The sequence below is a fragment of the Delphinus delphis genome, chromosome 7 (genome assembly GCF_949987515.2).
Source record: "Delphinus delphis chromosome 7, mDelDel1.2, whole genome shotgun sequence".
Taxonomy (NCBI): Eukaryota; Metazoa; Chordata; class Mammalia; order Artiodactyla; family Delphinidae; genus Delphinus; species Delphinus delphis.
Window position 1 is genome coordinate 34,563,690 of NC_082689.1, and position 22,783 is coordinate 34,586,472.

Here is a 22,783-nt window from a genome sequence, read left to right on the forward strand (position 1 = left end):
AATACTCAGCACACCTGTAACCCATGTCTTTAATTTCTGCACACTGGTTGGGGAACTTTGCTTTAAAGCTGTATTTCTCAACCTTTTAAAAATTATTAACCCCTAAGGAACCTTTCTAGACTTTTTCTCCTTATCACCCCCCACCCATGAAATTTTAATACTACATGTATGCTGTATATCTCTTTATGTACTAAGATTCTTTGGAGGGCAACAGACCATTGCAATATCTAAGATGTTTTCCACACTCCCCCTCCTCCCACCAAGAGCCATTTCCGTTGCATCAGGAGCAGTATTATTCCTGTTGAGAATGCGTGCTTTAAGAACATGGACCTGGGACTTACCTGGCGGCGCAGTGGTTAAGAATCCACCTGCCATTTAGCTATCAGGAACAATGTTGCTATGAATATACATCTATCCTGGTATACACATGTACTAGTTTTTCTAGAATATATCCCAAGTAGTGGAATTTCAGGGTCATAAGATATGGGTGTCTTCAACTTTACTGGATAAGGCCAAGCTGTTTTTGTGGTTGTTTAACCTGTGGTCCCTTAAAAGTTCATAGTGTCTGTCATACAGAGTGAAGTAAGTCAGAAAGACAAAAACAAATATCGTATATTAACGCATATATGTGGAATCTAGAAAAATGGTACAGATGAACCTATTTGCAGGGCAGGAATAGAGACGCAGATGTAGAGAACGGACATGTAGACACAGAGGGGAAGGGGAGGGTGGGATGAATTGGGAGATTAGGATTGACATATATACACTACCACGCATAAAATAGATAGCTAGTGGGAGCCTGCTGTATAGCACAGGGACTCAGCTCAGTGCTCTGTGATGACCTAGATGGGTGGGATTGGGGGTGGGGTGGGGGTGGGAGGGAGGTCCAAGAGGGAGGGGATATATGTATACATAGAGCTGATCCACTTCGTTGTACAGCAGAAACTAACACAACATTGTAAAGCAATTATACTCCCATCAAAAAAAAAAGTAAACTGAAAAAAAGAGACTCTGCCTGCTAATGCAGGGGACACGGGTTTGAGCCCAATCCAGGAAGATCCCACATGCTGTGGAGCAGCTAAGGCCGTGCGCCACAACTACTGAGCCTGCACTCTAGAGCCGGCGAGCCACAACTACTGAGCCCGTGCACCACAACTACTGAAGCCTGCGTGCCTAGAGCCTGTGCTCTGCAACAAGAGAAGCCACAACAGTGAGAAGCCCACTCACTGCAAGGAGGAGTAGCCTCCGCTCGCCGCAACTAGAGAAAGCCCATGCGCAGCAAAAAAGACCCAACACAGCCAAAGATAAATTAATTAATTAATTAATTTTTTAAAAAAGAACATGGACCTGTTGACAGTTTGGTGTGTATCTGTCTGTCTGCACATACATGCACACACATAAGTTTGTCTCGAGCGCAGGAAGTGGGGCTGTTCATTTGCCAATTGGCATGTACGACAGAGGAGCCCGTAACTTACAGTTAAGTCTTGCAAACATGACTTTTCCTATTTTGTTTTGTTTTTTCTTATTTGCCACAATGTGTATAGGGGTGGAGAGTGGTGTTTCAGATAAGGTGTAGGAAGGAGAGTTTTCTTTTAATGTTTTCTTTAGGGAAGAAAAGGTGACATCTATTACCATCTTGCTTAACTTTATTTGAGATACTGAACAATAAGCTTCTGCCTAATCCTTAATTACAAACAGAAGACAGTAAGGATTTTTTTTTTTTTTTTTTGGCCACACATCTTACTTAGTTCTCCAACCAGGGATCGAACCTGTGTCCCCTGCAGTGGAAGCACTGAGTCTTAACCACTGGGACACCAGGGAAGTCTTGTTAAGCATTACTTTTAAAACACAGACATTTCCCAAAGAATCTTAAGGAATATTTAAAAGGAAAAAACTTTTCAACAAGGACCTTTAAATACTTTATTAATCAATCCCTTTACTTACTATTGAAGTATAAGCTGCTTCTTATAAGCAACACATATCTTGACATACCTGGCATAACTCTTATATGCTATTAATCCATCCACTCTGGTGAAAAATCATTGCATGGAGGTGCTAGGTGATCTCAGGCATTAAACAGAATGTTTTCTGAAAGATCTCCCCCAAACAATCAGACAGGTGTCCTCAAGAGCAATTTGTCTTATTGATGCTTCTCTTAAACAATTGATTTGTTTTTCAATTTTATGAACAGAATAATTCTTTAATTGATTATAAGTTGGCTGTTAGAAAATTCTGAGACAAATATGTGGTCCATCCGTAGTATTTTTTAAATTTTATTTATTTATTTATTTTTGGCTGCCTTGGGTCTTCGTTGCTGTGTGTGGGCTTTCTCTAGTTGCGGTGAGCAGGGGCTACTCTTCCTTGTGGTGTGCAGACTTGTCATTGCGGTGGCTTCTCTTTACGGAGCATGGACTCTAGGCATGTGGGCTTCAGTAGTTGTGGCTCGTGGGCTCTAGAGTGCAGGCTCAGTAGTTATGGCCCACAGGCTTAGTTGCTCTGCGGTATGTGGGATCGTCCCAGACTAGTGCTCGAACCTGTGTCACCTGCATTGGCGGGAGGATTCTTAACCACTGTGCCACCAGGAAAGTCCCAATCCATAGTATTTTTAACTTAGCCTTATTCAGAGTTCCATTTTTGAACTTAAGGATGATGTCAGATTTTTAATTGTGGTTAAATTAAAAATCTGTTTTTTGAAATTGTGGTAAAAAATATTGTGGCAAGATATACATTAATATAAAATTTACCATCTTAACTATTTTTAAGTATATAGTTCAGTATTAAGTATATTCACATTATTTTACAACCGATCTCTAGAACTCTTTTCATCTTACAAAACTGAAATTCTGTACTCAATTAAACAACTGCCCAGTCCCCCCTTCCCCCAGCCCCTGGAAGCCACCATTCTACTTCCTTTGACTCTATGAATTTGACTACTCTAGGTACCTCATATAAGTGGAATTGTACACTATTTGTCTTTTTGTGTTTGCCTTATTTCACTTAGCATAATGTCCTCAAGGTTCATACATGTTTAGCAAGTGTCAGTTTACTTCTTTTTTTTTTTTTTTTGAGTTTCCTTCCTTTTCAAGGCTGAGTAATATTGCATTGTATGTATATACCACATTTTGTTTATCTATTTATTGGTTGATGGACATTTGGGTTGCTTCAGCCTTTTGGCTATTGTGAATAATGCTACTAGGATGATCTTATTTGCAAAGCAGAAATAGAGACACAAATGTAGAGAACAAACATGGATACCAAGGGGGAAAGTGGGGGGGATGGGATGAATTGGGAGATTGGGATTGACATATATACACTATTGATACTATGTATAAAATAGATAACTAATGAGAGCATACTGTATAGCAGAGGGAACTCTACTCAGTGCTCTGTGGTGACCTAAATGGGAAGGAAATCCAAAAAAGAGGGGCTATGTGTATATGTATAGCTGATTCACTTTGCTGTACAGTGTAATAATGCTACTAGGAACATGGGTGTACAAATATCTCTGTGAGATCTTGATTTGAATTCTTTTGGGAATATTCCCAGAAGTGGAATTGCTGGATCATATGGTAATTCTATTTTTAATTTTTTGAGAAACCACCATACTGTTTTCCATAGCAACTACATCATTTTGCATTTCTACCAACAATGCACAAGGGTTCCAGTTTCTCCACATTCTCACCAACACGTTTTTTTTTTTTTTAGTAATAGCCATCCCAATGCGTGTGAAGTAGTAGTGTTATTTCTTTCTAAATTTAACATATTGTTAAATTCTTAGAGATTATTCTCTGGACAAAGAAAACTCTAGTAACTGAATAATAATATATTCTAACCTATAAATAATACATAGTTTCCTCTGTTAGACTTCTGAATTATTTCTAAGTTTTTATTATTATAACTAATGCATAGTGATTACTCTTGAACATAAATCTTTGTTCAGATGTCTTATTTTTTTCATCAGAGATTCCTCAAATAGAATTACTGGTGAAAGTATATGAACTTAATTTAAAAAAAAAGTATATGAACTTTATAAGGCTTACATATTGCTAAATTACTTTCTAGGAAGATCGTATCAACTAGTATTAAGATCCCTCATCAGCATTAAACATTTTTTCTTTTATTTATTAGCCATTTTAACTTCTGTGAATTGTATGTTCATAGTTATTTTGGTATTGTCTATTTTGAGTAATTTTAAAACTATTAAAAAGTTTTATTTATATATTATACTAAATCCCTGTTGGCCAGTGTGATTAGAGCCATTGTTAATTGGTCAATTTATCAAAATATCAGAACAAGGAAATCATAAAAATAATTATATACTCTAAACATTTTGTTCTACATATAAACATATATGTAGATATTTATGTATCATTGTCTTTTCTTTAAATATACATTTGCCAGTCAGCTGGTTGAAGAACAGCAGCACCTTTTGGTTTTGGTTTTGGGTATTTTTAGGTAGCATATCCATAATGTATTATCTAGGATTTCAAGTTTTATTTCCTTCCATTAGATTGATCATTTAAAGACACTTCTGATGCAGTCTGAATGTAGTGTGCTTTTATGTTTTTCAGTTTTTTTCTTAAATCTTTTATGGTTTCTCATCCATACCTAATTTGAAATCAGTTCTTTTAGTTAATAACTTTTATCAAGTCTTTCTAAAGCATTTAATTTAGTTTACATAGAAACTACTTGATATTTTTTATTCATATTTTGTCTATGTGCCAAACATTTAATTTACATAATTATAGTAACAAGTTCTCCATAAACAGACTTATCCATATGTGCATATTATAGATATATGATAGAGGTAGCATTGGAGATCACTAGGCTAAGGATGAACTGGTCAATAAATGATGTTGGAACAATTGACTATCCTTATGAAAAAAAGAAATTGGGGGCTTCCCTGGTGGTGCAGTGGTTGAGAGTCTGCCTGCAGGGGGACCCGATGCAGGGGACACGAGTTCGTGCCCTGGTCCGGGAAGATCCCACATGCCGCGGAGTGGGTAGGCCCGTGAGCCGTGGCCGCTGAGCCTGCGCGTCCGGAGCCTGTGCTCCACAACGGGAGAGGCCCCAACAGTGAGAGGCCCATGTACTGCAAAAAAAGAAAAAAAAAAAAAAAGAAATTGGATTCCTAACTGCCATCATAAACAACTTAATTACCTTAATTAAAGATTTACACATGAAAAGCAAATTATAAATGCTTTTACAAGAAAATATAGGAGAATATGGCTTTGGTCTTATAGAAGAATTTCTTTAAAAATGTGTAATCAAAAGAAAAGATTGACAAACTAATTAAAATTCAGAACTTCTCAAGAAGACAAACCACAGCTAGGAGAAAATATAGCAAAAGACATATCTATTAAAGAACTGTTACCCAAAATATATGAAGAGCTCTTAAAACTCAACAATAAGAAAACGAACAACCTGATTAAAAAATGAGCAAAGGACCTGGACATCTCACCAAAGAAGATACCCAGATGGCAGATAAGCATATGAAAAGATGTTCAACGTTATATGTCATTAAGAAATTGCAAATTCAGACAACAGTGGGATACCACTACACATCTATTAGAATGGCCAAAATCCAGGACTTCCCTGGTGGTCTAGTGGCTAAGACTTCACCTTCCAATGTGGGGGGTACAGGTTTGATCCCTGGTCGGGGAGCTAAGATCCCACATGGCTCACAGCCAGAAAACCAAAACAGAAAGCAGAAGCAATATTGTAACAAATTCAATAAAGACTAAAAAAATTGTCCACATCAAAAAAACAAAATATTAAAAAAAAAAAAAAAAGAATGGCCAAAATCCAAAATATTGACAACACCAAATGCTGACAGAGATGTGGAGTAACAAGAACCCGTTTACTACTAGTGGGAATGCAAAATGGTACAGCTCCTTGGAAGACAGTTTGGCAGTTTATTACAAACTAAACATATTCTTACCATGTGACTTAGCAGTTGTGTTCCTTCATATTTACTCAAATGAGTTGAAATCTTTTGTCCACCCAAAAACCTGCACACACAGATGTTTGTAGCAGCTTTGTTCATAATTGCCAAGGCTTAGAAGCAACCAAGAAGTCAACCAAGGATAAATAAACTGATACATCCATGCAGTGGGATATTATTCAATGCTAAAAAAAATAATAAGTTATCTGTCTATGAAGAGATATGGAGGAGCCTTAAATGCATATTGCTAAATGAAAGAAGTCAATCTGAAAAGGCTACATACTGTATGATTCCAACTCTGTGACATTCTGGAAAAGGCAAAACTATACAGACAGTAAAAGAAGACATTGGTTGCCAAGGGTCAGGAGTAAGGAAGGGATGAATAGATGGAGTACAGAGGATTTTTAAGGCAGTGAGTCCATTCTGTATGATACTAGAATGATGGATACATGTTATCGTACTTTTGTCAAAACCTATAGAATGTACAACAGGAAGAGTAAACCGTAATGTAAACTATGGACTCTGGGTGATAATGAAGTGTCAACAGAGGTTCATTGATTCCAACAAATGTACCACTCTGTTTTTTTTGTTTTTGTTTTTTAATTTTAATTTATTCATTTTGTTTGTTTTTTTTACAAATGTACCATCTGGTGTGAGATATTGTTAATGGGGGGAGGCTGTGGATATGTAGGGCAGGAGATACATGGGAAATCTCTGTACCTTCCACTTGAGTTGGTTGTGAACCTAAAACTGCTCTAAAAAATAGTCTGTTTTTTAAAAATCCAGTACTTCTCTTCATTGAATGACATTATCAAGAAGTGAAAAGACAAGACACAGGATAGAGAAGATATTTCTTCTTCTGGAAATAAGAAACCCGTAAAAAGGTGTTAAGCTTCATTAGTGACTAGGGAAAGGAAATTAAAATGCCTTTCCCCGTGAGATTCATTTTGTACCCACTAGATTGGCAAAGATTAAGGAGTTTAGGTAATACCAAGTGTTCGTGCATATACACACCAATGGGAACTCTTAAGCAATAAAGGGAGCAAACACTGACTTCGGAAAGTTTGGCACTTTAATAAACTCATTAAAGGTTTGGGGACTTCCCTGGCATCACAGTGGTTAAGAATCTGCCTGCCAGTGCAGGGGATGTGGGTTCGATCCCTCGTCTGGGAAGATCCTACATGCTACGGGTTAACTAAGCCCGTGCATCATAACTACTGAGCCTGTGCTCTAGAGCCCACGAGCCACAACTACTGAGCCCACACTCCTAGAGCACATGCTCTGCAACAAGAAAAGCCACTGCAATGAGAAGCCCGCGCAGCACAATGAAGAGTAGCCCCCGCTCGCCACAACTAGAGAAAGCCCGCATGCAGCAACGAAGACCCAACGCACCCAAAAATAAAATAAATGAAATAAATAAATTTATTAAAAAAAAAAAAGAAAGAAGCATAACTAATAAAGTCCCTTTTGTCCTCCCTCCTCAGGAGCAACTTCTATCATGAATTGAATGCATATCCCTCTAGTCTGGAGTGTTCTTTAGTGGGCTTTTTATTGTTGTTGTGTTTGTTTATATATCTTTGTGTATCTGTGAATAACATGTTTTCTGTGTTTTAAAATTTATGTAAACAGTATCATAGTCTACTGTGTGTTTTTAATATCTTATTTATAAATATGTATTGTTAAACATTTGTGCAAGAAAGTGAGGGGTACAAATCCTAAGTTTTTGTTAAAATTCTGTCTTTTTTTTCCTGTTAATTAACCTCACCCATTTTTCCTAAATGTATGTTGCATTTTTCTTTCAGAATCCTTGAAAAATGGCTCTGCTACAGATGGTGGGAATAAAGTTTATTCTTTTCAGAATAGAAAACACCCTGAAAAGATGGCTAAATTAGGTATGTTGCTTTTCTGACTTCTGTAATCACTATTCACCTTTTCTAAGGTATATTTAACCACATTTCCCACTGTTATCACCCCATTGCATTCACTAAAAGAATGAATGAGGGATGTTATTTTATTTTCAAGCATACTTAAAGTCATTAGTTTTTTTCATGCTCAGATGTCTTCTGTTCTCAGCTAGGTTCTAAGGTTATAGTAGAGATCCTGTCTTAGATTCCTTCCCACAACATCTAGTACAGGCTCTTAACAAATTTTTGTTATGTAAACAAGTGACTTAAGTCACACAGAGATATTCTGAATTTATTGAATAAGAGTTTTACACTGTATGTAGAAGAAAAGAGTTCATATTATAGAAAATTATTTATGTAAAATTGTTAGAAATGGGCTGTTCTAACATTTTTCTTACCCCAGTTACCACTTATACTAATTACACGTGAATTACTGATTTTCAGAGAACTAGACTTAAATAAATTATATATAACATTAAAATTAAACTAGCAATTTAATTCTTTTATAAAAATTTGGGTGGCGCTATTCTTGGATCCTGCGGCATGAGGCATCAGATTTGAAAGCTTTGAGGAAAGGAAATAACACGTGAAAGCACTCTAAAATTAAGGAGGTCCATAAGTTTATGGAAGTTTGGGAATACCAAAAAGTTAAGAGCAAGGGAATAATAATTAACTACCTGGCAAAATGTAGTCGTTGTATAAGAGGACTTATAATCTATAATTATAGAACAGCTATATATGTGTCTTAAGTGTATTTTTATGCAATCATTGTAGTCAGTGATCATTTAAACATTCAAAGTCAAATGAATGTCACACTTGTTGAGTGTTGACACTGATGAGGGACATATAAGAAGTAATTATAAGACCTGTGTTTCTGAACATAATACAATTTAAGCATTTGCAAAATTCAGTTTTTCTGAAAGGTATAATATTATATGCATCATTAATTTTGAACCTAACATGGTACATACAGTAATTTACACTAATTGATGTGTTTCTTAGAGTTTATTATCTACATAAAGAAATCTAAAATGTTTTTGATACAAATGAACTTATTTACAAAACAGAAATACCCTTACAGACCTAGAAAACACACTTATGGTTACCAAAGGGGAAAGTGGGGGGAGGTTTAAATTAGGAGTCTGGGATTAACAGATACACACTACTATATAGAAAATACATAAACAGCAAGGACCTACTTACTGTATAGCACAGGGAACTATACTTGATATTTTGTAATAACCTATATGGGAAAAGAATCTGAAAAAAACTGAATCACTTTGCTATACACCTGGAACTAACACAACGCTTTAAATCAAGTATACTTCAATAAAAAATAATTTAAGAAAAGAAATTAAAAAATTTTTGATCTGTAAAAATGACTGAATTCTGTGTAGGATCTCTGGGACACCAGAGGAAAATGCTAATATAATTACTAGAGGAAAGATCAGATAGACACCAAGGCCAAAGTGAAACCCTAACGACAATGAAGCATTGGAGAAAGAACTAATAGTGAAAAGAAAAATGGAACCTCACTGGAGTAATCAAGTAGAAGTTCCCTGAGTGGAAAGTCAACATGCACATAACTGCAGTGATACATGTCTCATATCTATATGTGCTGTGAGGAACTTAAGTATTGTTATGATGGGCGTTTCTGTCATCACATCTGAAAGAAATATAGTCATGAAAAGATAGTTTTCTGGATAGTTTAAAACTGATCATACTTTCCAAGATCTGTGTTTAGTTAGGACCTGTGTTTAGTTATGTCACTCTTTGACTTATTAAGTATTTTTGCTAATTGTGTTTACATCTAAATATATCAATAAAATAGAATGCCTTATTAAAATAAGTTATGATCTGTCAGAAAATCATATATTACTCTGAGTATAAAAGATGATTAAATATAATTGGACTAACCAAGATATAGGGCTAGAAATAGAGCAAGAGTTACATTGGAAGGCTTTGTAAAACACAGAGAACACGTCCAGGTTGAGTAAGTAAATGCAAAGAAAAAGCAAAGGTAGAATTACCACATAGAAAGGACAAGGACAGTAAGGAGTTTGACCAGCTTGGAGAAAGATGAATTTAAGGAAATTGAAACTAGATTGGATAGATAGGATCAGATAATAACCTGATGAGAAGTTATTATTAGGCAAAGAGGAGTTTTATTTTAAAATTTCTAATATGTTGCAGACCAGTTGTTGTGTGAAATATAATACAAATGAATTAAATATTTGCCCCAATTTTTTATTATTGAAATTAATATCCATACATGGATGACTGTCTCTTGTTTCCTTTCCTCTTCAATTCTTCCTTTTTCTTCCTTTCTCCTTTTGTAGTTTAAAGTTATTTAAAAGCAGAGGATTTTTATGTTTCAATATAAAACCAAAATGATCTCAGCTAAGTTACTTTGTACTTTTGTGGCTTTTTGTTGATGTGAAGGTTTTTTTCCTATCCTGTGGATCAACAGCCTTTAATCCAAACATGGCATATTTTTCTGGTGTAAAGAGAAGGCCAATGCCTGAGCTTTAGGTACCTGCAGGTTAGAATGCTTAGGAGGATGAGGGCAGTGAAGTTGAGATGGAATAACTACCAGCAGTAGCCAGGGACCAGGCTAATACCATGGAACCCAGATGGAGGAATAATTTCAAAGAAAGATAATAAAGAACTTTAATGAATGATACAGAGGATCGAGGAGGTTAAGAAAAAAGAAGCCAGTGCATTTGTAGGGACTGTCATGAATATCTTGGGTCAGTTCCAAGATTGGATAAAGCTGTGTGAAATAGGTTAGAAAGAGTTTGAGTCAGTGAAGTGGCTTAATTTACACAAATTCAACTATACTTTCTCTTTAAAAAAAAAAAAAAGATGGAAGAGAATTTAAATAGTGTTCTCAGTGAACAATGTTCTTAGTGTATGAAATGTAAATCTATTCCTTCAGTTAGACTCAATTCCCATATGCCTATCACAGTGTGAGAATGTGAGCATCTTTAAAGATAAACATTGTAGGGCTTCCCTGGTGGCGCAGTGGTTGAGAATCTGCCTGCTAATGCAGGGGACACGGGTTCGAGCCCTGGTCTGGGAGGATCCCACATGCCACGGAGCAACTAGGCCTGTGAGCCACAACTACTGAGCCTGCGCGTCTGGAGCCTGTGCTCTGCAACAAGAGAGGCCGCGATAGTGAGAGGCCCTGCGCATTGCGATGAAGAGTGGCCCCCACTTGCCATACTAGAGAAAGCTCTCGTACAGAAATGAAGACCCAACAGAGCCAAAATAAATGAATTAATAAATTCCTACCCCAACATCTTAAAAAAAAAAAGATAAACATTGTATTTTTCATTTTAAATGGCCCCCTTTTTTAAAAATAAATTTATTTATTTATTTATTTTTGGCTGTGTTGGGTCTTTGTTGCTGCACATAGGCTTTCTCTAGTTGTGGCGACCGGGGGCTACTCTTTGTTGCAGTTCGCGGGCTTCTCATTGCAGTGCTTCTCTTGAGGAGCACGGGCTCTAGGTGCGCGGGCTTCAGTAGTTATGGCATGCAGGCTCAGTAGTTGTGGCTCACGGGCTCTAGGGCGCAGACTCAGCAGTTGTGGCGCATGGGCTTAGTTGCTCCGTGGCATGTGGGATCTTCCTGTACCAGGGCTCAAACCCATGTTCCTTGCATTGGCAGGCAGATTCTTAACCACTGCGCCACCAGGGAAGTCCTGGCCCCTTCTGTTCAGAAGCCAACTATTTCATCTGATGCTCAGTTGAAGAAATGCCATCTGGGACTTCCCTGTCCAGTGGCTAAGACTCCACGCTCCCAATGCAGGGGGCCTGGGTTTGATTCCCGGTCAGGGAACTAGATCCCATGTACATGCTGCAACTAAGAGTTCGCATGCTTCAGCTAAAGATCCCCCATGCCACAACTAAGACCCGGCACAGCCAAATAAATGAATAAATAAATAAATATTAATAAAAGAAGAAATGTCATCTGTTCAGTGCTATATCATAGTCTATACATTATTAATATGTGTTAGAGTTTTAGACGCAAGTAATAAACCACATTTTATGGGAGACTTAAGAGCTTTAAAAGTATAATTTTAAATATACACAGTTTTCAGTTGGTTTTAGATCCCACTTTCTGGCCATTCTTTCTTAACTGTTAGCAGAGATGTGCCTCAAATATATATGGTAAAGAAATGGAAAGAGTATAAACCTGTCAATGGAGAAGAGAGAGGAAGAGTGTGTGATAATTGGAGAAACCAGCGAGGTCAAAGTTAGCTCTTTATTTGTATTTTTTTGTGAGACCTGTGGATAACTGAAGGAAGACTTGGAAGACGGTGAGTAAAGGTGAAAGCAGTAGTACTCTTAATATGGCTAGGTTTATTTATCTTTCTGATATTAGTAACAGCAGGTTTCTTTTTTTTTTAAATTTATGTAAGTGAAATAAGGCTATTTCCCCTCTTAATCTACTGTTGTCCATTAAAAGTTTTTTTAATATATTTCTTTTGTCTGTTTACAGCTTCAGAACTAGCAAAAACACCAAGAAAAAGTGTTTCATCCAATTTGAAGAGTGATCCTGAAATTACCATAGACATTCCTCAATGTAGCAAGGGTAAGATTTTACTTCACTTCTTTTTTTTTTTTTTTTTTTTTTTACTTCACTTCTTTAAAGAGAGTTTTCATAGTTGCTTCAAAGTTATAATATGTTACTTTACTTTCTTGTCTAAGTGCATTTTTATATATTTTCTTCTTTTCTGTTCTGAAAATTCATTTAGTAAATGCAGTTAATACCCCAACCTGTGTGCTTTAGTATACCCGTATTTAGCTATCAGTAAAAGGGGAAAAGATCTGTGTGGGTTGAAGTTGTACAGATTGACAGGGCCAGCTAGAAACAGTCTTAAATCCTGTTGTCATTTGCTTGAGTTAGCCAAATGTTCGTGGAAGATTTACTTTGGCAAATACTATTTGAAATAAGGTTTTGGGGATTTGGAAGTCTTTTTTTTTTTTTTTTGCGGTACGCGGGCCTCTCACTGTTGTGTCCTCTCCCATTGGGGAGCATAGGCTCTGGACGCGCAGGCTCAGCAGCCATGGTTCACGGGCCCAGCTGCTCCGCGGCATGTGGGATCTTCCCGGACCAGGGCACGAACCCGTGTCCCCTGCATCGGCAGGCGGACTCTCAACCACTGCACCACCAGGGAAGCCCTGGAAGTTTGGAGAACTGTGGAACAGTTGTTTTTGAATGACCCATTCTAACTAGATTAAATAGTGTACTTTTAAAATAATGAACAATGGAAAGGACTCCATTTTTTCTTGTTACATGAGTGCTACAGAAATGTCATTAATAGGAGAAATCATAAAATTAATAGTGACAGTTCAGCCTCTAGTGGAGATGCAATTAATTGAGAATTCAATAATATGTAGTGGCTTCTGGGTAGAACCTGTACCTTTGCTTTTAATGAAACTAGGCTATTATGGAAAGTGAAGTATTTGTAGTAAGTAATGGCTTTTTGTTTCATTCTTTAGGGCATTCTGCTTCAGACAAAGTTCAGTTGAAGGTAAGCAATTGAGTAAAAACAAGGAAAACCCTTAGTGTTACAAAGTTAAGACATGATGAAAAATATCCATTTCATCTTTTAATTCAGATAATACTTTTATCATTTATAGGTATTTGCCAATTAAATACCTAACTTACAGATAAAGAATCTGAGGCTCAGAGAGGTGAAGTGACTTGTCTGAGTTCACCAAACTAGGAAGGAGAAAAGCTGGAAAATGAAGCTAGGTCTTCTGGACCCACCTGTTGTGCCTTTTCTGTGTTAGAACTACCCCTGGGTGTTTTGTTTGTTTGTTTGTTTTTAATTTAATTTTATTTATTTATTTTTGTCTGTGTTGGGTCTTCTGGCATTCTTTTTCAAGTTGTGGATCACATCACATTAGTGGATCTTGTTGATTCCCTAAGAGACCATCAGAAAACCTGTTAATCAGTGGTATTATATTTACATACCACAATAAAAGAGAACATCAGTCTGCAAGTCTTAGTGCACTGTCTTAGAAGGGGCAGTTCAGGAGAGAATATGTATAGGGCTTGGGGATCTGGACTCGAGGGGTTTAAGGCACATCTATCAAGATGGGGAACTGATCTGTATTAGGCAGAATTCATGGCATGGTATTTTAGGAGTAGTGGACACAGTGAGGAGAGGGTCTTGAATTGAGTTTTGATAAGTAAACCAAAGTTTGATAAGCTAGCTGTTTGCCCTGGTAAGTAGTCTGTTGTCCTGATGGGAAAATAGGTTGCCCAAATGAGCAAACTGTCAAGATAAATTAGTTTGCAGAAATTTCTGTAGCAAACAGTGAAGTTATTTAATAGTTTATAGCCTTATCTTTTTGAGCAAGAATTTTCTGAAATGGTTATTTTGACACAAATATTCTCAGACCTGATAATTAAGCTATATGGATATAGGTTGTCTCAACTCTCAGTCTTGAAATCAGTTTAGTAGGGCATGATCTACAGTTTAAAAAAATGAAATAGATAAATTAGAAAATTTCTGTTTTGTAAGTATTATTTAATTATAATTTGGTTAAGTTATATATGCATATGTGTACTGGATCAAGGTGGCAAAACGTAAAAAAAAATTGTAAGGATCTGGACCAAAGAAGTTTGAAATATACTGTGATATACTTTATAAACCCAATAGGTGATCAGATCACCTATTATAATAGCATTCTTAATATCTCAAATAAAAATTGTTATAATATTTGTAACTAGCACCAACAACTTATCACAAGATAACAGACTTAAATTTTTTGTCGTATTTTCACATTGCCAAAAAAACACAGGGTACTTTATCTTTTTATTAGTACTGTTAAGTTATCACGTATACACCAGTAGGCATTTTATTGTGCTAGAAATTGAATGGTGTTAAAGGATTCTGTAAGGAAAAGAAAAACGTGCGTTATACTTCTGTAAACTGTTTAAAAAATTAAAAATACAGAAGTAAAAAGTAGAAATCTTTTTTCTCTCCTTCTCACAGACTACTTTAACACCAGTAAATTGCTCGTACATGCAAAGGCCCACTGCAGTAACTATAGGAGTCCCATTTCCTTGCTTACTCATCATCCCTGGACAGTATTACCTTTTTTTAGAAAAAATATTCTGCTAATCTGATGGGTGAAGAATGATTCAAAGGCTGATAAGCTTTTTCTTTACATAATAATAGAAGTGCATCCTTCGCAGGTGTCTGGAATACAACTTCTAGAACCACTCTAGGAATCCTTCGGAATTCGTTGTATCGTTTTTTTTTTTTTTTTTTTTCGTTGTATCGTTTTTGTTGTCATACTCTCCCCCTGCAACAAATTCATATATTGTTGTCTTCCAGGTCTAGGAAGGAGCTCATCTGGTTCTAATGTCTATTGAAAACAAAATATTTTTCTTCCTTCTAGCCTTTCTTTCACTCAGAGACATCATTAATTTTCATGTCATCATTATTATTTGACTATATAAACTATATTGCTTTTTTATTTTTAAACAGAACAATGATAAAAGTGAATTTCTGTCAACAGCACCTCGTGGGCTAAGGAAAAGACTAATAGGTGTGTATTTCTTTTTACACTGAGCTTTTATAAAAAGAAGCATCTAAACAGGCAATAATGGTTAAATATACAGGTTCTAGTCTTAGAATGCTTACATTTTGTCTTTGGGCCGCCACTTACAGGGACCTCTCTATGCCTCAATTTTTTTCATTTGCGGAATAGGGATAATAATGGTACCAGCCTCAGAGTTATTTTGAGATTAATTGAAATAAAGGATGTCAAAGTGCTTAGCATAGTGCTTGACCTTGGTATGTGCTTAACAGGTGTTGGCTATTATTACTTTTTATTATTATAACTACTTATTGCTATTTCTTTTCACGAAAGAAAGGATATGTTCATGTCTTCAATTAAGCTGTAGATTCCTTAAGGGCAAGGACTATATCTTATATTTTAACTCATAACACTTAGCACTATGTCTTTACATTATAGTCAATGGATATTGAGGTTAGTTAAAATTCTTCAATAAAATAACATGCCTTTTAGTTTATTTGCCTGAGACAGTTTTAGAAATAGTTCTATTGATTTATTTAGAAGTTTTATCAATATATTGAAACAATTTTAAATATTTATAGTGGTACTTTGAATACTATACAAAGCCAAGTAAACAGACATGGTTCCCGCCTTTGGGGAAATTAAAAATGGTTTGGTTTTTTTTTTATGTTTTGGGGGGGTCTTTTTGGCCACACCATGTGGCCTGTGGGATCTTAGTTCCCCAGCCCGGGGTTGAACCCGGGCCACGGCAGCGAAAGCGCTGAGTCCTAAACACTGGACTGCCAGGGAGCTCTCTGGTTTGGGGTTTAAATATTTAATTTTGGGGCAAATGACTTTTTGACCTTTATATTTCTGAAAGATGTCAACTCCTTTCTTGGGACTGACCCCTTGACAATAATATTAGCTAACATTGTTAAATCTATGCCCTGTAGCCCTTCTTCTTTCAAGGTATAGAGTTGATAATACATTTTTAATCAACATAAAAATTATAACACTAAATTATTGGATATCTGAAGCAATAAAAGATGATATATGCAATTGATTATTATTATTTTATGTCAAATACATCCCACATCTTAAGTTTCCTCCTTACCCCACAGAAGAATCCTTTTTAGAGAAAAGGTGAACTTCCTTCTCCTTCTCAATCACCACCAAACAAATATATCAACATGTGTGATGTATTCATGTAAATAGGGTAAAGACATTGTCTGGTACCTCCTACCACTTCTAACCCTTGCATCTACCATGGGCAGCAGTCAGTGCAAATCTGAATCTGCTAAGCTATGTATGCCCACAAAATCAAGCCTTTTTTTTTTTTTTTCTTTTTCAATATCTATATTTGTTATTTGCTGACTCTGGATATTCTGAAATATGCTTTTCAAAATAAAGAGTGATTTGCTTAAAATTATTTCATTCATATTTTGGAAGTTAACCTTTTATGGTAGTTTTATACTTATTTTGTTGAGTGTAAGTTTTATCCTTACTTTATGATTATAAAACTAGCTTTATTATTTCTGGAGAGTGGTGGGGGTGGCCATGGTTTGTTTAAAAATATAATTCTTATATCTACTATGGGATGGATTGTGAGTATGTATTAGTAGTACTTAAAGTAGTAGCTGTCATTTATTGAGTGCTCTATCAGTTAGGATGGCATTTTCAGTAGGCAGCAATGGAAAATTCTATAACAATGGCTTAAGCCATGGACACTGAAGTATCTCACATCATTAGAAGTCTAGGGATACACAGTTCACGGTTGATGTAGTGACTCAACAGTGTCATGAAGGATACAGGTTCTTCTTTTCGCTTTGCCGCTGGCATTTTTCATCTTTAGTTTTGATATTTTGTATTGCAAAATGGCTTCCATAGCTTTAAGCTATGGGTATAAGTAAGGGGCTTTCCTTCCATAAGTGAGGAAAATCTTCCCCAGAAGCTTCCAGCAAATTTCCCCTCAAGTTTCATTGGTTAAAGGTTTACATGGCCAACTCTAGTTGCAAAGGAGGCTGAGAGAGCATGTATCTGGCAAAGGAAACGACAATTAAATTACTGATTATTTATCCCTTAGGGTGGAGCACATTGCCACATTTTACAATGAATTCTATTAGCAAGGAAGAAGGAAAGAGAATGGTATTACGTATGACTGACAATTTCTGCCGCATTTCGTTTGTGTTAGCCATTGTTAGTTGTTTTACATGCATTTCAATGTAATCTTCACAATGCTTTATTAAATTAGGCACTGGTAGCCTCATTTGATAAGTGAGGAAACTGGTGCTCAGAAAACTTACATAACTAGCTCTGGTGAAATCATCAGCAAGTAATGACAAAACCAGAAGGCACAATCTCTTACTTCAAAGCCCACACTCTTCCTAATACCCCAGAATGCCTCTTTTGTCAAACTGTCCAATTTTCCCAATTGCTTCCTCCCCACACAGTTCCAAGGTTTCATTCTGACAGTGAAAGTGAATATTCTGCTTCCAACTCGGAGGACGATGAAGGGGTTGCACAGGAATGTGAAGAGAACACTAATGAAGTCATATTGAGCGAACAGATTCAAGCTCAGAATAGAGTAGTTTCGGCTCCTGTTTGCAAAGAAACGCCTTCTAAGAAAATGAGAAGAGATAAAACAGTAAGTGAAGAGAGACTTTAAAGAAAAATCAGTAATATCTCAAAGATAAGCTACCTAAGAGATCCAAATGGGAGGATGAACATAATTTTTTTTCTTCACTTTTCTACATTTTCTCAGCCTTTCACATAAATTCCCGCATATATTTGTGTCTATTTCTGGACTTCGTATCCTGGCCTCTCTGTATCCATATTCATGTATCAGTACCATAGTATATGCTAAAGGTGACAATTCAGTTGAATAAAAGAGCTTTTAAATAAATTTTAATTGGATAATTGGAGGCAAGACTTCTCAGTATATACCTTTTTATATAGTTTCATTTTTGTAACGTTGCTGATGTAACAGCGTAAGTATTAAATGATGTGACTGTGGACCCATGTTGGGTCGTTTGGAGAACACTGCACATATTATGGTCTGAGAAAAGGCTAATTATCCCAGCGTGCTCTGTAAAGACTCAGAGCAGTCTAGGAAGCCTCCTGCTTGAATGACTTTCCATTCCTTCCTTACCACCACGGAGCTCAGTTCTGCCCCAAATCAGTAGAACACGTGGTGAGTCATTTTACTGGAATAGTAGGCAAGTCTTTTTTTACCTTGCTGTTGATGTCTTTCTGATTTCCACAGTCCTTCAACTGTACTAATTAAAGGATTTGCTAGGAGTGTGTGAGACAAAACAAAGGTCCTGATTGTAAAGACCCTTTTTTTTTTCCAGTCTAAACGGGAATTATATGTTGGAATTTAGGAATCGTTTTTGGGCCGACTACTTCAATCTAGTCATTTTCTTCAACTTTTATGACCCTAAGAGTTACTCAGTTTTATTACTGGAATTAAATTTGCTTGGTCCTTAGTCTGTGTTGTTGCTTCAAAAAGAAAATACTGACTGCCAAGTAAAGAATTTCACATATCCTGTTTATGCTAATATTACTGTCTAGTCCTCATATAAAACAAATATCTGAAACTAAGAACTCACTTTGCTTTGTCCACTTTCAGAGTGACTTAGTAGAAGAATATTTTGAAGCCCACAGCAGTTCAAAAGTTTTAACCTCTGATAGAACACTGCAGAAACTAAAGAGGGCTAAACTGGATCAGGTATGTTGCAAGGAGTGTTACTTGTAAATTGTTCTTATTGTGAGCTGAAAAACATAGTACATAAGCAGCAAATCTGAAGAATAAGTGCATACAGCAGAATACTGTCCTGATCAAATGAAACACAAATTAGTGTGACATCACTATTGCATATTTTATTTTGTAAATGGTAACTGGTTCACTGGATTAGAATTGTTTGACGTACTCTAATTATACATGTATAATTACGTATTTTTCTCTTATTTATTGTTTCTTCAGGATCTATAATAATCATCAGGGTCATAGTTTCTTTTTTTAATTTATTGAAGTATAGTTGATTTACAATGTTGTATTAATTTCTACTGTACAGCAAAGTGATTCAGTTATACCTGTATATATATTTTTTTCATATTCTTTTCCATTATGGTTTATCACAGGATTTTCTTTTTTTAACATCTTTATTAGAGTATAATTGCTTTACAATGGTGTGTCAGTTCTGCTTTATAACAAAGTGAATCAGTTATACATATACATATGTTCCCATATCTCTTCCCTCTTGCATCTCCCTCCCTCCCACCCTCCCTATCCCACCCCTCCAGGCGGTCACAAAGCAGTGAGCTGATCTCCCTGTGCTATGCGGCTGCTTCCCACTAGCTATCTATTTTATGTTTGGTAGTGTATATATGTCCATGCCACTCTCATTTTGTCCCAGCTTACCCTTCCCCTCCCCGTATCCTCAAGTCCATTCTCTAGTAGGTCTGCATCTTTATTGCCGTCTTGCCCCTAGGTTCTTCTGACCATTTTCTTGTTTTTTTCTTTTCTTTTTTTTTTAGATTCCATATATATGTGTTAGCATACGGTATTTGTTTTTCTCTTTCTGACTTACTTCACTCTGTGTGACAGTCTCTAGGTCCATCCACCTCACGACAAATAACTCAGTTTCGTTCCTTTTTATGGCTTAATAATATTCCATTGTATATATGTATCACAGGATTTTGAATATAGTTCCCTGTGCAGGGTCTTAGTTTCTTTGATATGCATGTACCATTAATTTCTGTTACCAATTTAACCCACATATTCATTGAACCTCACACTGGTCATAAAACAAAGACTGACCTGACTCTCAGTTGAAAACCTTGCAAAAAGCAGAGGATATTCTGCTTCTTGCTATTATGGAAAGCCTGCCCATTGCAGTAAGGTAACAAGGTTGCTGTATACTCTGGTTCCAGTGTCTCATTTTATAAAAAAATAGCATACAGTTAGACTCAGGGCTTTGACAGATACCTCACTAACAGAGGACAAAGAACCATCTGAATAAGAAAATCTTTCATTAGCAAGTGGGCTTGAGGAACTTCCCTGGCGATCCTTGGTTAGGACTCTGCACTTCCACTGCAGGGGCATGGGTTCAGTCCCTGGTCAGGGAACTAAGATCCCACAAGCCATGCAGCCAAAAAAAAAAAAAAGAAAGTGGGCTTGATAATTTAAGTCAAGAAGAGATTGTTATTGACTCAGAGAGAATCAAGATTTTATTATTTTCTGAAATAGGAATTCAGTGCAATTTCCTAAGGTATACAGGGCTTTTGACAGAGTTTTCAAGCTATAGAAAAGAGAGAAGAGAGGTTTACCATAGGGTAAACCTCTATGGCTTGGATGACATGGTGCTGTGTGGTTGGGGGTTTTTGGTTTTTTCTGTTTTGTTTGTTTCTTTCCACCTGTCTCATAGGTATTGCAACTCAGATCAGAGACTAGCTGAAAACATGTGTCAAGAAACCAAGCTGTTCAAGGAAGAGATGGCACTAACGTCTGCTTAGTGCATGTATTTTTTTTTTCTATACAGCAGGTTCTTTTTAGTCATGAGTTTTATACACATCAGTGTATACATGTCAATCCCAGTCTCCCAGTTCATCCCACCACTTTCGCCCCTTGGTGTCCATATGTTTGTTCTCTACATCTGTGTCTCTTTCTGCACTGCAAACCAATTCATCTGCACCATTTTTCTAGGTTCCACATATATGTGTTAATATATGATATTTACTTTTCTCTTTCTGACTTACTTCATTTGTATGACAGTCTGTAGATTCATCCACATCTCTACAAATGACCCAATTTGGTTCCTTTTTATGGCTGAGTAATATTCCATTGTATATATGTACCACATCTTCTTTATCCATTTGTCTGTTGATGGGCATTTAGGTTGCTTCCATGACCTGGCTATTGTAAATAGTGCTTCAGTGAATATTGGGGTGCATGTGTCTTTTTGAATTATGGTTTTCTCTGGGTATATGCCCATTAGTCAAGATTGCTGGGTCATATGGTAATTCTACTTTTAGTTTTTTAAGGAACCTGAATACTGTTCTCCATAGTGGCTGTATCAATTTACATTCCCACCAACAGTGCAAGAGGGTTCCCTTTTCTCCACACCCTCTCCAGCATTTGTTGTGTGTAGATATTCTGATGATGACCATTCTAACTGGTATGAGGTGATACCTCATTGTAGTTTTGATTTACGTTTCTCTTATAATTAGTGATGTTGAGCATCTTTTCAAGTGCTTCTTGGCCATCTGTATGTTCTCTTTGGAGAAATGTCTGTTTAGGTCTTCTGCCCATTTTTGGATTGGGTTGTTTGTTTTTTTAATATTGAGCTGCATGAGCTGTTTATATATTTTGGAGATTAATCCTTCGTCTGTTGATTCGATTGCAAATATTTTCTCCCATTCTGAGGGTTGTCTTTTCATCTTGTTTGTACTTTCCTTTGCTTTGAAAAAACTTTTAAGTTTCATTAGGTCCCATTTGTTTATTTTTGTTTTTATTTCCATTATTCTAGGAGTTGGATCAAAAAAGATCTTGCTGTGATTTATGTCAAAGAGTGTTCTTCCTATGTTTTCGTCTAAGAGTTTTTTTTTTTTTTTGCGGTACGCAGGCCTCTCACTGTTGTGGCCTCTCCTGTTGCGGAGCACAGGCTCCGGATGCGCAGGCTCAGCAACCATGGCTCACGGGCCTAGCCGCTCCGCAGCATGTGGAATCTTCCCGATTGGGGCACAAACCTGTGTTCCCTGCATCGGCAGGCAGACTCTCAACCACTGCACCATCAGGGAAGCCCTCCTCTAAGAGTTTTAGAGTGTCCGGTCTTATATTTAGGTCTTTAATCCATTTTGAGTTTACTTTTGTGTATGGTGTTAGGGAGTGTTCTAATTTCATTCTTTTACACATAGCTGTCCAGTTTTCCCAGCACCACTTATGAAGAGACTGTCTTTTCTCCACTGTATATCCTTGCCTCCTTTGTCATAGATGAGTTAACCATAGGTGCGTGGGTTTAACTCTGGGCTCTCTGTCCTGTTCCATTGATCTATATTTCTGTTTTTGTGCCAGTACCATATTGTCTTGACTACTGTAGCTTTGTAGTATAGTCTGAAGTGAGGGAGTCTGATTCCTCCAGCTCCGTTTTATTCCCTCAAGACTGCTTTGGCTATTCAGGGTCTTTTGTGTCTCCATACAAATTTTAAGATTTTTTGCTCTAGTTCTGTGAAAAATGCCATTGGTAATTTGATAGGGATTGCATTGAATCTGTAGATTGCTTTGGGTAGTATAGTCATTTTCACAGTATTGATTCTTCCAATCCAAGAACATGGTATATCTCTCCATCTGTTGGTATCATCTTTAATTTCTTCCAACAGTGTCTTATAGTTTTCTG

General features: G+C 36.6%; 1 protein-coding gene across 4 annotated transcripts in view; it reads left to right on the forward strand.

Moving 5' to 3' along the window:
- The window catches only part of ORC2 (origin recognition complex subunit 2), a 50,637-nt gene that overhangs the window by 7,850 nt on the left and 20,004 nt on the right, over window positions 1-22,783 (forward strand). For all 4 annotated transcript variants that reach the window (XM_060016331.1, XM_060016332.1, XM_060016334.1 and 1 more), the window contains 6 exons: window positions 7,747-7,836; window positions 12,352-12,444; window positions 13,356-13,387; window positions 15,359-15,419; window positions 17,840-18,033; window positions 19,018-19,116. In XM_060016331.1, coding sequence (XP_059872314.1) covers window positions 7,747-7,836; window positions 12,352-12,444; window positions 13,356-13,387; window positions 15,359-15,419; window positions 17,840-18,033; window positions 19,018-19,116 — 569 coding nt within the window. The remainder of the gene's footprint in view (window positions 1-7,746; window positions 7,837-12,351; window positions 12,445-13,355; window positions 13,388-15,358; window positions 15,420-17,839; window positions 18,034-19,017; window positions 19,117-22,783) is intronic.